This window comes from Dipodomys spectabilis, unplaced genomic scaffold, assembly GCF_019054845.1.
Source record: "Dipodomys spectabilis isolate Male_0828 unplaced genomic scaffold, ASM1905484v1 ptg000564l, whole genome shotgun sequence".
Classification (NCBI taxonomy): Eukaryota; Metazoa; Chordata; class Mammalia; order Rodentia; family Heteromyidae; genus Dipodomys; species Dipodomys spectabilis.
Window position 1 is genome coordinate 1 of NW_024871241.1, and position 16,062 is coordinate 16,062.

A 16,062-nucleotide genomic window follows, 5' to 3' on the forward strand; every position below is an offset into this window, starting at 1 on the left:
GATCCTGAAGCTTGAACTCTTGGGCCTGGGTGCTGTCCCTGAGCTTCTTTTGCTTAAGGCCCGCCCTGTACCACTTGAGCTGTAGTGCCCCTTCCAGCTTCTTCTGAGTAGTCCATTGAAGATGATAATCTCACAGACTTTTCTGCCTGGGCTGGCTTCAAACCTTGGTCCTTAGATCTCAGCCTCCTGAGTAGCTAGGATTGTAGGCATGAGCCACCAGCACCTGGCCAGGTTTATTCTTATTTTTTTAAGAATTACACTATTTGCACTGATAGATACTGAAGATGACCTTTGAGAAATTCCTGAGTCAGAGATAGTCAGTAGTTCCAGAATTTTATTAGAAAAAGGTAGAGGCCAGGCCAAACGTAGGTGGCTCACACCTGTAATCCTACTCAGGAGGTTGAGATCTGAGGATCGCTGTTCAAAGCCAGCCTGGACAGGAAAGTCCATGAGACTCTTACTCCATTTAACCACCAGAAAACTGGAAGTGAAGTGGCGTTGTGGCTCAAGTGGTAGAGCACTCGCCTTGAGCTGAAGAGCTCAGGGACAGTGCCCAGGCCCAGAGTTCAAGCCCCATTACCAACTAAACAAAAAAAGAAAAAAGGGTAGAGGTCAGAAGCCACAGGCTTTTAAGTATGACTCTGGAAAATTTCAACTTCAAATGGATGGATTCAAAGTATTTTTAGAAAAATTATATCTAGACAACATCAATACATTGTATTAGACATTGTCAAACCTGGCTACATGTTAAGATCAGTTGGAAAGCTTTGATATCATCTTGATGTTTAATCCCCATCGAATACTAACTACAGCAGAATCTCTAGGAATGAAATATGGGCTTCAGTATTTTTTTAAAAGAAATTTATTGTAAAGGTGACGGTACAGAGGGGTTACAATTACATAAGTCAGGTAATGAGTACATTTCCTTTTGAATAGTGTCACCCGCTCCCTCATTCTCTTCCCATTTTCTTCCCTCCCCGCATCAGTACTTTTTTTGGGGGGGGGGTCCGGTCGTGGGGCCTGAACTCTGGGCCTGGGCATTGTCCCTAGCTCTTCAGCTCAAGACTAGCGCGCTACCACTTGAGCCACAGCGCCACTTCCAGCTTTTTTCTTTTTGCTTATGTGGTACTGAGGAATCGAACCCAGGGCTTCATACATGTTGGCAAGTACTCTACCACTAAGGTATATTCCCAGCTCCTTGTCAACATTTTTTATATGTGATGTAGAGTTGAAAGACATGATCAAAATACCTATCAAATTAAAAAAAATCAAAGTGTAAGAGTTACTTGTCTATTGAGGTTATTATTATTTTAACATTTTTTTCCATAGCGTTTATATACACACATATACAGAACACATACATACATATATTTGGTCCTAAGGATTGAATTTAGGATATCAGACATGCCAAGTACATGCTGTACTAAACTATGCCTTTAGGCTTACTTTTGCTCATTTTGTTTCCTTTCTTAGAACTTTTGATGTAGTAATAATAGAAAACCAGACATATCTAGTAGTTCCTAGAGTCAGTTATTCCATGACATTGTTTACTAAGTTTATAGACTTTGTTTATATATATATATTTCATTTTTATAAAGATATTAGATTAAATTACTTTGGAGCATCCCCAAATAAAGAAAACATCACTCCAAAGCTGGACGCCGGTGGCTCACACCTGTAATCCTAGCTACTCAGGAGGCTGAGATCTGAGGATCGCAGTTCAAAGCCAGCCTGGGCAGAAACGTCCATGAGACTCTTATCTCCAATAAACACTAGAAAACCGGAAGTGGTGCTTTGGCTCAAGAGGTAAAGCGCTCGCCTTGAGCTGAAGAGCACAGTGACAGCGCCCAGGCCCAGAGTTCAAGCCCCACGACCCACAAAAAAAAAAAAAAAAAAAATCACTCCAAAAAAGCAAGGAGACAGTCATTATTCTAGTGAAATTGGATGAAAACTCCATCAAGTGGTTATGAAATCACCAGTTCAGAAGACTAGGCCTATTGTGTGTGAAAGGAAACTTTCAGAATTTGGAGGGGCTTTACAATGCCTGTAGTAGCTTCACAATACTTGCTTTAGAAGAACACTCTCATATGATACAATTTCTAAACTTAGAGGGAAGGTCTTGAACCATCTTTTTCTTTTCTTTTCTTTTCTTTCTTTCTTTTTTTTTGGTCAGTCATTGGCCTGAACTCTGGTCTGGGTGCTGTCCCTCAGCTCTTCAGCTTAAGGCTAGCGCTCTACCACTTAAGCCACAGCGCACTGGCTTTTTCTGCTTATGTGTTGCTAAAGAATCGAACCCAGGGCCTCATGCATGCAAGACAAGCACTCTACCACTGAGCCACCTTCCCAGACCCCCATCTTTTTCATTTCAAGAAGCATCCTGAACCTGAATCTCTGAAACTACTGCAGGACAAAGTAGGAGAGACACTTGAACTTATAGGCACAGGCAGGAACTTCATGAACAGAGTCCCAGGGTCAAAACAAATTGGAGAGAGACTTGACAAACAGGACTACCTTAAAATAAAAAGTTTCTGCACAGCTAAAGCTATAGCAACCAAGCTAGAAAGACAACCAGCTAACTGGGAAAAAATATTTACCAGCAATATATCAAACAAGGGGTTAATATCCAGTATATACAGGGAACTCAAGAAACTAATCCCTCCCAAACCTAACAAACCAGTTACTAAATGGGCAAGGGAACTAAAGAGAAACTTCTCAGAAGAAGAGATAAAAATGGCAAAGAAACACATGAGGAAATGTTCACCATCCTTGGTTGTGAAGGAAATGCAAATAAAGACAGCCCTGAGATAGCACCTTACCCCAGTCAGAATGGCCCACATCCTAAAATCAGCCAACAACAAATGATGAAGGGGATGCAGAGAAAGAGGAACCCTATAACACTGCTGGTGGGAATGTATACTTATACAACCACTTTGGAAAGCAGTCTGGAGGGTCCTCAGAAAGCTAAATATTGACCTCCCTTATGATCCAGTCAGTCATACCACTACTAGGCATCTATCCTGAACAACAGGAACCATTATACAAGGACACATGCACCTCCATGTTTATTGCAGCACTGTTCACAATAGCCAGGATATGGAAACAACCCAGATGTCCCACCACAGATGAATGGGTTCAAAAATTGTGGTATCTATACACAATGGAATATTATGCAGCCATTAGAAAGGATAAAAAAATGGCATTTGCAGGGAAATGAATGGAGCTAGAAGAAATCATGTTGAGCGAGGTAAGCCAAGAGCAAAGAGACAAACGGCATATGGTCTCCCTGATAAGTGTATGTTAAATCCAAAATGTAAGGTGATATGACAAAATTAACAAGACTTAAGAAACAAAGGACTTCCACTCATCTGGTCGATCACTACTAAATAACCCCATGCTGCTGATCACACACATGTATGGTATATATGTGTACACCAGAGGGAAGCCAGGAAGACGACACAGAACTAGAGGGAATCAGGGAAAAATAAACAACAGTGGGACCCATCAGCTGCACTGGACATTGATCAAAATGAACTAAGCAACTCATGGGAGCGATGGGAGGGAGGGAACGAGTGGGAAAGAGGGAACAGCTGATGCTATGCAAAACAAAAGAAATGTACATATCACCGAATGCGGAAGAAATAACTGTATTGCAAAGCTCATAGAACTCATAAAAGTTATAGACCACAATAAAAAATAGAATTAGTCAAAAGGAAAAAAAAACAACAAAAAAACAGAAGAAGCATCCTGAATTGATTCTGTGAAATATTATTTGATAACTCGCTTTGAATTTTTGTCATAGTTGTTTAAATATGTTTGACTCATACTCAGCCTTCAATTTGTATTATTCAAACCCTAGATTATATTGAATTCAAAGCCAAACAATTGAATTTTGTCAGTTTCTTCATGTGCCATTCCATGTGTTCCTTCCCTACCTCCTTCCTCTCCTTCCCATCCTTCCCTTCCTTTCTTCCTCCCTTCTTTTTTTGAGAGAAGGTCTCTATGCAGTCCAGGGAAAACTTACAATCCTCCTTGTTCAACTTACTGAGTGCAAGGATTAAAGGCATGTTCTTCCATGTTCAGCTTCTTGAACTAAACCCAGATTTGGGAAAATAATTTATGTGTAGCAGAAAAATTATAGCTGCTCTTGTAGCTACTACTATGGTTTGGAAATTACAAAGGATCAGAGTGTGTTTGATCACTTCCAACATCATATGATGAACAGGGATTCAGAAGAAGCATAAATGAATCCTGCCCAGCAGTCCTTTAGCTACCATGATGTTAACTGGTGCTTTTCTCCCTCCTCTCCTGTGTCTTCCTCATTAGTGTCTAAGACTGAAGGGAATCAGCTAAGAGTGGCTCCTTGAAGCATAAAGGGAAGGGATTTTTTACCCTCTTGTCTTGGCATCTGAAGTTGAACTCATGAACATAATATGATTTAGAAGTCATGGGCTGCGGCACTTCTTCATTGAGAAACGAGCAACCTGAGAAAGGTGAGTGTTGGGAACAAGCCTGTGCTTATGAATGAAAAGGAGGGAGTGTACTCTACTTATACACTGCTTTCTCATTTACTCTCATCATTCTCAAGCTGTGTGGTGTGATTTTGTACAAGGTACCATCAGTTGGTGATAGCTAAATCTGGGGGAGCATGAGAAAATACCTGTAGAGAACATAAAGTACTGTGTAAGAGATAGGTTCTATTTGATTTCATTTCAGTTGAAAATGTACCAATATAAAATCTCAGTGTTGGGGCTGGGAAGGTGGCTCAGTGCTTGACTTGCATGCACGAGGCCTTGGTTTGATTCCTCAGCACCACATAAGCAGAAAAAGCCAGAAGTGGCGCTGTGGCTCAAGTGGCAGAGCACTAGCCTTGAGCTGAAGAGCTGAGGAACAGCACCCAGGCCCAGAGTTCAGGCCCCACGACTGACAAAAACAAAAACAAAAATCAGTGTCAGGGAGCAAGAAAAAAACTGTAGTTGATACCTATTTCTTCAATACTCTTTTTTTTTTGGGGGGGGGGGGGAGGAGTCCAGTCGTGGTGCCTAAACTCTGGGCCTGGGTGCTGTCCCTCAGCTCTTCAGCTCAAGGCTAGCACTCTACTACTTGAGCCGCAACACCACTTCCGGCTTTTTTTCTTTTTGTTTATGTGGTGCTGAGGAATCGAACCCAGGGCCTCATGCATGCAAGGCAAGCGCTCTACCGCTGAGCCACCTTCCCAGCCCATCTTCAATACTCTTATAAATCAATATATGATACAATGTCGTACCCATGTCCATACTTAAGTGACACTTAACATCATTGTTGCCATTTTATTTTATTTTTTGCTGGTCCTGTGGCTTGAACTCAGGGCTTGGGCGCTCTACCTGAGCCTCTTTGTGCTCAAGGCTAGCACTCTACCACTTGAGCCACAGTGCCACTTCTGGCTTTTTTGAGTAGTTTATTGGAGATAAGAGTCTTATGGGGATTTTTCTGCCCAGGGTAAGCTTTGAACCTCAATCCTCAGATCTCAGCTTCCTGAGTAGCTAGCATTACAGACATGAGCCACCAGCGCCTAGCTGTTGCATTTAATTACATTTTATATATCAGTGATCACTGATCACAGAACTTCATGAGTTTGCTTCATGTTTTTTAAATATCCTAGGGAGAATTGGGAGAATGCTAGATCATCTGTTTTCCACAGCAGTATTTTGTATGCTTTCCTCTATCCCCATTTAATTAGAGGCTTAAATGTTTCCCTTTATTTGTGCTTGGTTGCTTTTCCATGGTTACTAGAATCTAGTTGAAATTTACTGGAATGTTTAATGGATATAGCCTGTATACTTTTTTTTTTTTATAGTCGGGGCAATTATATGAGTATTTTTCTCTTGTATTCCTTTCCTTTGTTATGTATGTTATGAATCAGTTCCCAGTTTTGGTTCTACATCTTGGTTTTGGACATTTACTCCGGCTTCTAAAGTGGAGAATAAATTAGAGAATGTAGCATTCAAGTTAGTCTATCCTTATCTATGTGGGATGTTTTCCTTGTGGTGTTATGTTAGCTAGCTAATCTCTGAAAGTAGGAAGGGACATGAGGGAGTACTCTTTCAAACCTTTAGGCATGTCATGAAAATAGATCTTTAAAAAACACGAATTGAATTATCCTATAGTAAATCTTTTTTAGCACAGAGTGAAAAGAGTATCTTTTTATATTTTTAGAATTAGACACAGTTCTTTAAATTTATGTTAAATCTTACGTTAAAGGAAAAAAAGACTACATCCAACCTAAAATGCAAGTTCTATCTTTTTTTGGGGGGGGGGCCACTTGCATTCATATGCAAGTTACTATGTAAAAATAGGTTTTTAGTTTTCTTGCACATATATGAGTAGTATACACACACACACACATAATTTTTTTTTTGGGGGGGGGGTCCGGTTGTGGGGCCTGAACTCTGGGCCTGGGCACTGTCCCTCAGCTCTTCAGCTCAAGGCTAGCACTCTACCACTTGAGCCACAGTGCCATTTCTGGCTTTTTTTTTCTTTTTGCTTATGTGGTACTGAGGAATCAAACCCAGGGCCTCAGGCATGCAAGGCAAGCGCTCTACCACTGAGCCACCTTCCCAGCCCCATAATATATATTTTTTTGTTGACCATGGGGCTTGAACTCTGGGCCTGAGGGCTGTCCCTGCGCTCTTCAGCTCATGGCTAGTATTCTACCACTTGAGCTACAGCACCACTTCCGGTTTTCTTGTGGTTAATTGGAGATAAGAGTCTCACCAAGTTTCCTGCTCAGGCTGGCTTTGAACTGTGATCCTAAGATCTCAGCCTCCTGAGTAGCTAGGATTACAGGTGTGAGCCACCGGCGCTGGGCCACATAGTATTTTTTTGTGCTGGTCCTGGGGCTTGAACTCAGGGCTTGGGTGTTATCCCTAAGCTTTTGTGCTCAAGGCTCGTGCTCTTAACACCTTAACCACAACTCCACTTCCAGGTTTTTGATTGTTCATTGGAGATAAGAGTCTTACAGACTTTCCTGCCCAGGCTAGCTTTGAACTTCGATCCTCGGATTGTATCTTCCTAAGTAGCTAGGATTATACGCATAAGCCACCAGTGCCTGACATGTATGTGTATTTTTAATTGATGTGAAATGGTATTGTGTTCTATTCAATTTAGTCTCTGACTTTTTTAGTAAGTGTTCTAATGAAAGCACTATATTTTTAAGACTTAGCACATCATTATGGGTTTATTTTACCACTTCCAGGGTATATTAGTATGAAATTTTCTACAGCCATGAAGAAGCAATTATATTCCCCACATGCCCTTTGTGAACTGTGTAGAAATTATTTTGGTGTGTATAGTGAAGAATAGAATATTTCTTAGTGGTGGTAGAAGTAGGTGCTGATACTAAACCCATTCCAATGGGGAAACTGAGGCTTTGAATATTTTAATATCGTTACAGGTCTCTTAGTAATTAGCAGAGCTAGAGTTCAAATTTAGGTAGACCTACTGCACCAAACTTTTACCCTTTAAAGGCTGTGCCATCATTATTTTTTTGAGTGTTTGAGACTTGAGTAAATTCTATGAAAAAGTGTCAAAATCGACTCTTTTTTTTATAGTTTTTATATACTTAGGATATGGAATCTAGGTGGACTGATTATATTTTTTTTGCTGAAATACTCGTCTCTACCAAGAGCTGCATATTAACTGTATTTTTTTTGACTTTCATATCTTGTGGGTTCACAGTGGTGAAAGCTGCATTGGTCATCCAGAACTGGTATCGAGGTTACAGAGCTCGATTGATGGCCAGACAGCATTATGCACTTGCCATCTTCCAGTCGATTGAATACGCTGATGAACAAAGCCAAATGCAGGTCTGTTTTGCAAGATTGTCTCTCTCCCTGCCCTCTACTGCTAAAATGCTTCTCTTTATCTTCTGTTGTTGAAAGAATGGAAGCTTGGGTTCATTTTAAGCTGAGGAAGTTTGGTCAGAGTCTTTAGTACAGAAGGTAGCAACATTGTCTTGGAACTAGATATTAAGGGAGTGTCATTTGGGAAGAAGGTGATGGTGTCGAGCTTTGAAGTTGACATTTTTCAGAGGGCTACAAAGTATTTAGCTAAGTAATAGAGATTACTTTATTCTATTTGACAGTATATGCCCTAGTGGGAACTAAAGTTGCTATTTTAGGAAGGGAAAGAGAACTTAGGAGTTAAAATGGAAGAATTTCCTAAGAATAAACTTAAGCAAGTTCTGTAAGATATATCTCTATCTATATATCTATTTCTATATGAGAGAGAGGAATGGGGCCTTTAAAGCTGGGCCCTGGTGGCTCTTGCCTGTAATCCTAGCTACTAAGGTGGCTGAGATCTGAGGATTGCGGTTCAAAGCCAGCCTGGGCAGGAAAGTCTGTGAGACTTTTATCTCCAATTCACCACCAGAAAACCGGAAGTGGTGCTATGGCTCACGTGGTAGAGCACTTGCCTTGAGCTGAAGAGCTGAGGAGCTGCACTCAGGCCCAGAGTTCAAGCCCAATGACCAACCAAAAAGAAAAAAATGTAGAGGTGATGTACAGAGAGGCTACAGGAATGGCTTTTTTAAAGCTTGCAATATGAATTCAAAATTTCTTCTTTAATGCTCACTAACAAAAATGGTCACTTTTTAACAAAAAAGATATAGGAAAGATCTCCAATATAGTTATTAATGAAAAATTAATAACTTGTAGACTAGTATCTTACATATGTGAAAACATTAAACACAATAATGTCTAAAGAGATATATAGCACATGTGTTTACTGTGATTAGGTATGGGGACAGGAGTATTGATGGGTGAACATGGATGTCAGCAGGAACTTAACACTTCCATTTCGTATAGTTGGTAGTTTGAAACAATCATATTTATGTATCAGTTTCTAATCTTTTAAAATAAGTAAGAACATGTCAAAGAGTTAAATGGGTTAGTTTCTTCTTGTTTGCTCTTAAAAAGATTGGATTCAGTCCAATGGTCCCTTTTTCCTGATTAAGAGCTCTTTTACTTATTTGTTTATTTTTTATCTTTTTTTGGGGTCCGGTCGTGGAGCCTGAACTCTGGGCCTGGGCGTTGTCCCTCAGCTCTTCAGCTCAAGGCTAGCGAGCTACCACTTGAGCCACAGTGCCACTTCCGGCTTTTTTTTCTTTTTGCAAGGTGCTGAGGAATGGAACCCAGGGCCTCATGCATGCAAGGCAAGCGCTCTACCACTGAGCCACCTTCCCAGCCCTGTTGGCTATCTTTTAAAACACTACTTAATCTAACCACCAAACAGAAAAGAAACAACTAAATAGTTGCCTTAGGTGAGGGGCAGAGTGAGACAGAGTCTGATATAAGCGACTTACTGAGACTGAAAGAATGTTCTCAGGAGAAACCTTTAAGGGAGTGAGGAAGGAAAGCAAGCTAGGATGGCAGGGGAAGCTTTCAGAGAAGTATGACTCAGCCCGATTTCATCGGGAGACCTCAAGTGTGAAATGAATTACAGATTGTCTCATGCGTAGGCAGAAGGTGGGGGAAGGGGCTGCTGTGCTTTTGCCTCTGTCACTTGTTGTCTATGGCCATCCTGCCAGCAGAGATGGACGTGTAATATCCCGTGCTGCTTAGTATGGTGCTGCCCATCTACAAGGGCAGGGATAAGTGTGGCACCTGAGCCTCTGTAGCAGCAGGTAGGTGAATGCCTCAGAGTAGAAAACTGCAGGGAACTGGCAGCATTTTTCACAGTAGATGTTTGGGCTTCATTAATTGATTTATACATTTGTTTTTATTTTATCCAGCTATCCAACTTCTTTTCCTTCATGTTGGAACATTATAAACATGCACGTAAGGAAGATCTAGGTAAGCAAAAAGTTATGTTTTGAATTAGTCATTAGGTACTGAATTATTCTCATGAGAAATGCAAATACTGAAGATAGGCACCTTTTTCATTTCTGAAATTTTTCTCATCTCTCTTGGCTTTGTGACATCCAACAAGTGGTGAAATTACTTTGACTGGATTTGTTTTTCTCTTTGTATGTAAATTGGTTTGGTATTTTCACTTTTCCAAAAGAACAGATTTCATTTTGCATTCATTAATTGAATAGCTCTCTTGAACCACAGTCTGAATGCACATTATCTTAGTAAAGATGATCTTATTTTTCCCTCAAAAAAATCTTGTGATGGGAAATCACAATATTTTGAATATTTCATATGATGGGTCATTTTCAAACTGGCAGATTAAATGCAATTGGCCCCAACATGCTTCTGTTTTCTTGTCTCTTTCCTGTGTGGGTCTGTGTCTGTCTTCTGTAGTTTGAATATATTCCTCCCTCCCAGAGTTCATGTGATGCAACAGTATTGAAAAGTTGGACCTTTAGAAGATAATTAAGTCTTCATGAATGGATTAATTCCATTACCATGGGAGTATATTTGTTACCTTGAGAGTGGTGTCCTTATGAACTATGAATTGAGCTACCATTTCTCTTTCTTATATATGCTGCTGGCCATGTTCTGACTTATGCCTTCACCAGGCATTGCTCCATTGGTCTTTGACTTCCCAGCTCTTAAACCCATAGCTAAATAAATATACGTACATTATAAATTATCTTATGTGTAGTATCTGTAATTGTATGGGAAAGAAACTAAAACACAATTCTTTTTTTTTTTTTTTTGGTGCTGATAGTAGGGCTTGAACTCAAGGCCTGGGTATGGTCCCTGAACTCTTTTGCTCAAGGCTAGTTAGTACTCTACCACTTGAGCTATAGCTCCACTTTGGCTATTTTTTGGTAGTTAATTGGAGATAAGAGTCTCTTGGACTTTCCTGCTGGGGCTGACTTTGAACCCTGATCCTTAGATCTCAGCCTCCTGAGTAACTAGTATTACAGGTGCCTGGACATAATGTGGCTTAAAAAAATCATTTATGGGCTGGGAAGATGGCTCAGTGGTAGAGCGCTTGCCTTGTATACATGAGGCCCTGGGTTCGATTCCCCAGCACCACATAAGCAAAAAGAAAAAAAAGCCGGAAGTGGCGCTGTGGCTCAAGTGGTAGAGTGCTAGCCTTGAGCTGAAGAGCTGAGGGACAGCACCCAGGCCCAGAGTTCAGGCCCCATGACTGGACCTCCCCCCAAAAAATCATTTACTTTGCCCTAAGTTGTAAAGTTCATTTCCAATATACTGTCTTGTGGGTATCATTGTTGCAATGGGTATCTGTGTCCTTGTTTCAGCATTCTTTTATTCCCCTTCCCCTCCCCAAATTAGACAAATGTATATACAAGATACAGGGTACCAAAATCAAGTACAGTGACAGCAGGGGATATACCATAGGGGGAAGAACATACAAGGGAAACAAAAAAAAAATCACAAAGTGCATTAAAAACCACCACAACAAAAAGAAACCTTTTGTGTCCATCCATATCTAGGGGTTCATTTCACCTAGCATTATCTTTTTTTATTTTTAATTTATTTTTTCTCAAGTCCTGTTTACTTGGTCGTATCTCCTTACATATTGTATTTAACATCCACATATCAGGGAGACCATGTGCTGTCTGTCTGTTTTGCTCTTGGCTTACCTGACTCAAAATGATTTTTTCTAATTCCATCCATTTCCTTGCCAATGCCATTATTCTGTCCTTTCTAATGGCTGCATAATATTCTATTGCATATATGTACCACAATTTTTCAATGCATTCATCTGTAGTGGGGCAGCTGGGTTCTTTCCATATCTTGGCTATTGTGAACAGTGCTGCGGTGAACATGGAGGTGCATGTGTCCTGCTTCCTATTGCTCAGGGTAAGTAGATGCCTAGGAGTGGTATGTCTAGGTTATAGGGTAGGTCTATATTTAGTTTTCTGAGGTGCCTCTAGACTGCTGTCCAAAGTGATTGTATTAGTGGACATTCCCACCAGCAGTGCAATAGGGTTCCTCTTTCTCCACATCCACTCCAGCATTTGTCATTGGCTGAATTTAGCATGCCAGCCATTCTGACTGGGATAAGATGTTATCTCAGGGTTGTTGTTATTTGCATTTCCTTTACAACCAGAAACGATGTGTTTCTTTGCCATTTTTTAATCTCTTCTTTTGAAAAGTCTCTCTTTAGTTCCCTTGTCCATTTAGTAATTGGTTTGTTTGGTTTGGGGAGATTAGTTTTTTGAGTTAGTTCCTTGTATATTATGGATATTAGGCCCTTGTCTCATATATTGCTGGTAAATATTTTTTTCCCAATTAGTTGGCTTTCTTTCTATTTTGGTTACTATGTCTTTAGCTGTGCAGAAACTTTTTATTTTAAGGTAGTCACATTTGTTGAGTCTCTCTCCAATTTGTTGTGACTCTGGGACTCTGTTCAGGAAGTTCCTGCGTGTGCCTATAAGTTCAAGTGTCTCTCCTACTCTGTCCTGCAGTAGTTTCAGAGATTCAGGTTTAATGTTAAGGTCTTTAATCCATTTTGAGTTGATGTTAGTGCATGGTGACAAGCTGGAGTCCACTTCTAGTTTTCTGCATGTGGCCACACAGTTTTCCCAGCACCAGTAGTTGAAGAGGCTATGCTTCTTCCACTGTGTGTTTTTGGCTCCTTTGTCAAATATCAGCTGACTGTAAGCGTGTGGTTTTATTTCTGGATCTTCTAATCTGTTCCATTGTTCTTTGAGTCTGTTTTTGTGCCGGTACCAAGCTGTCTTTGTTATTATGGCTGTATAGTAGAGTTTGAAGTCTGGCATCGTGATCCCTCCAGTGTTGTCTAGGTTTCTCAAGTTTATTTATTTATTATATTTATTTTTGTGTTGGTCTTGGGGCTTGAACTCAGGGCCTGGGCATGGTCCCTGAGCTTCTTTTTGCTTAAGACTAGTGCTCTACCACTGTAGCCACATTACCACTTCTGGCTTTTTTGAGTAGTTTATTGGAGATAAGAGTCTCGTGGACTTTCCTCCCCAGGCTGGCTTTGAACCATGATTATCAGATCTCAGCCTCCTGAGTAGCTAAGATTACAGGTGTGAGTCACCACATCTGGCTCAGGTTTATTTTTAAATCAAGGATAGTCTTGAATTTTATGAAGTGTCATTTTGGCATCTGTTAAATTTATTATGTAGATGCCAGTGGTTTTGATTTATGATTGGGAAATTAAATAACTACAAATGTAGTTCAAATTGTACTTAAAATTTTTTTTGTACTTTCCATAGCAATGTATGGAGTGACCTGTGGGTTATGGAGGCAGAAATTTTTTTCTTTCTTTTTTTTTTTTTTTGCCAGTCATGGTGCTTGAACTTGGCCTGAGCACTGGTCTGTGAACTTCTTTGTCTCAAGGCTAGTGCTCTACCTTTGAGTCACAGTACCATTTCAGGCTTTTTTCTGTTTATGTGGTACTGAGTAATCAAATCTGGGGCTTTATGCATATTAGGCAAGCACTCAACCACTGAGCCACATTTACAGCCTTTTTATTTTTACCTCCTTCTTTAGCCTGTGTGTTCAATGCTAGGGATTGAACCAGGGTTTTTTTTTGTGTGTGCTAGGCAACTATAAGGACGATACAGAAATTGTATTTTTTTGAAATTATGGACTTTAATTTTTTCCTTGTCCAGATTTTGAGTCTCTACTAGTTGAATGAAAAGATTGTGTGTAGGAGTATTTTTGAGGTATTTTGTTTAAAACAACTTGGAAGGGAATCATTTGATTGTTATACAAGATTTTGTTATACTTAATTTGTTTAGATTTATGCCAAAAATAGAAGTCTAAAATAAACTATAGATTAATTACATGTTGCATGAATTTTCATACATATATTTGTCATTTGTTAAATTATTGTTGTTAATAGTAGTAGCAAAGAAATGTTAACACTTAGAATTGTTTTTATACATGACACACTTAAGCTTTTAGAGCAAAATATGTTATTTTATGCTACTAGAAACTACCAAAAAGATAAATGATTTGATGCAGATTAATATTTCACAGTAAATAGTTTAAACTGAAAATTGTTTAGGAGAATGATCTTTTTCATGTTTTTTAAAAAATATATTTAATCTCTGAATTTTTGTCTATGGTGCAGCAGTTTTTCAGAAAGGGTCTTACCATGTAGCCCAGGCTACAGGTAGGGGCTTGTTGATTTCTCTTCTTAAGAGATGCTTCATATTTTAGTGTGTTGAGTTTGGAAAAGGTAAGTTTTTTGGGAACAAAATTCATCTTCAAGAATGTCTACTAGCCATGCACCATTGGCTCATGCCTATAAGCCTAGCTACTCAGGAGGCTGATAGCTGAGGATCACAGTTTGTAGTCAGCCCACACAGGAATGTCCAGGAGACTCTTACCTCCAATTAACCACAAAAACCTGAAAGTGGAGCTGTGGTTCAAGTGGTAGAACACAGCTTTGAATGAACAAGCTAAGGGATAGTGCCCATGTCCTCAAGTCAAATCCCAGTACTGGCATGCATGCTCACGCATGCTCACGCTCGCTCATGCGCACACGTACATACACACACACACACACACACACACACACACACACACACACACACACACATGCACGCACACACGCACCCAAAAGACTGGGAGAGAGTAAAGGAAAGGGTCATATTGTCCAAAAAGAAATGTACCCTTTGCCTCACTTATGTAACTGTAACTCCTCTGTAGATCTGCTTTTTTTTCTCTTTTTTTTTTTTTTTGTCAGTCATGGGGCTTGAACTTTGGGCCTGGGTGCTGTCTCTGAGCTCTTCAGCTCAAGGTGAGCACTCTACCACTTGAGCCACAGTGCCACTTCCGGTTTTCTGGTGGCTAATTGAAATTAAGAGTCTCGGGGACTTTCCTGACTGGGCTGGCTTTGAACCATGATTCTCAGATCTTAGCCTCCTGAGTAGGTAGGATTACAGGCATGAGCCACCAGCACCCAGCTGTACATCTCCTTTATAATAACAATATTATTTTAAAAAATTGAAATGAATGGCATGATCATTAATTATTTTTTTGTGTGTGCTGGTCCTGGGGCTTGAAATCAGGGCTTGGGTGCTGTTCCTAAGCATTTTTTTTTTTTCTTCACTGAAGGCTAACTCTCTACCATTTGAGCCATAGCTTCACTTCCAGCTTTTTGGTGATTAATGGGAGATAAGAGTCTCACAGACTTTCTTGCCCAGGCTTCAAACTGCAAATCTCAGATCTCAGCCTCATGAGGAAATAGGATTGTAGTCATGAGACACTGGTTCCTAGGCATGATCATTAAATATTTAAATAGAATATTTGCATCACTACTTAAATAGTGAATCTGAGTCAGGGCTCTGTCCTTAAACCATTGCAATGGCTTAACTTCTATGTATCTATGAATCTATCTTTCTACCTATCCATTTATTTATGTATTTAGAAGATCGTGTAAAGAGCCTCAGATTTAATAAGGAAATAAAAATCAGCCATCAAACTAAAAAAAAATCATGAATCTGAGATAAAGGTTATCAGGATACTTTGCATTTTTAGCTTCTAACAACTTGGAATAACTTACAGATTTCAAACAAAACTCATTAGATGAGGAAAATTATCTCTTTCTGACAACATTGAAGATAGATATTTTTCCATCCTAAGGTCTACATCTTATAAAATATTATGAACTATCACCAAAAATATATTGGGCTATATAACAATTTAGAAAGCATTTTAAGTTTTAACATATGACTTAACTTTAGAAAAAAATTTCTGGTTTTTTTCTTAACTGAAATCTGTCTGCATAGCTGGATAATGAAAAAAAAATGTATTCTAATTTGCTAACATTATATGTTGCAAACATGACCTCTAAGTTTCAAAAAGAAACTTCAGAGAATGTTTTAATAAGAATTTAGTGTTAAAGAGTTTGTCATCATCCTTTGAGTCAGTTATTTCTTACTGTAGTAATATTGTGTATTAACTATTATACTTCAGTGACACATAATAAATACATTTTATAGCCATTAAATATATTGCGAAGCAATTCTATTGATCTTGGCAGACTAGAGTTGGTGGTTTTGGGGTTCCTGGCTAGAGTACACTCATGATCTGGAGGTTTGCTGGCTATTGGTTAATGTAGGATGGCCTCAGCTAGAATGATTCACCTTTGCTCCACATGGTCTTGGCCTTTTAATAGACTAACATA

The 16,062-nt window shown here is 39.5% G+C and overlaps 1 protein-coding gene across 2 annotated transcripts in view; it reads left to right on the forward strand.

The window, feature by feature from the left end:
• Positions 1 to 4,444: 4,444 nt before the first annotated feature.
• The window catches only part of LOC122100115 (serine/threonine-protein phosphatase with EF-hands 1-like), a 50,780-nt gene continuing 39,162 nt past the window's right edge, over positions 4,445 to 16,062 (forward strand). The window contains exons 1-3 of one of the 2 annotated variants that reach the window (XM_042670533.1): positions 4,445 to 4,490; positions 7,714 to 7,841; positions 9,767 to 9,827. In XM_042670533.1, coding sequence (XP_042526467.1) covers positions 4,445 to 4,490; positions 7,714 to 7,841; positions 9,767 to 9,827 — 235 coding nt within the window. Of the gene's footprint in view, positions 4,491 to 7,713; positions 7,842 to 9,766; positions 9,828 to 16,062 lie in introns of those variants that run through there. The other variant, XM_042670534.1, reaches the window with a different exon arrangement.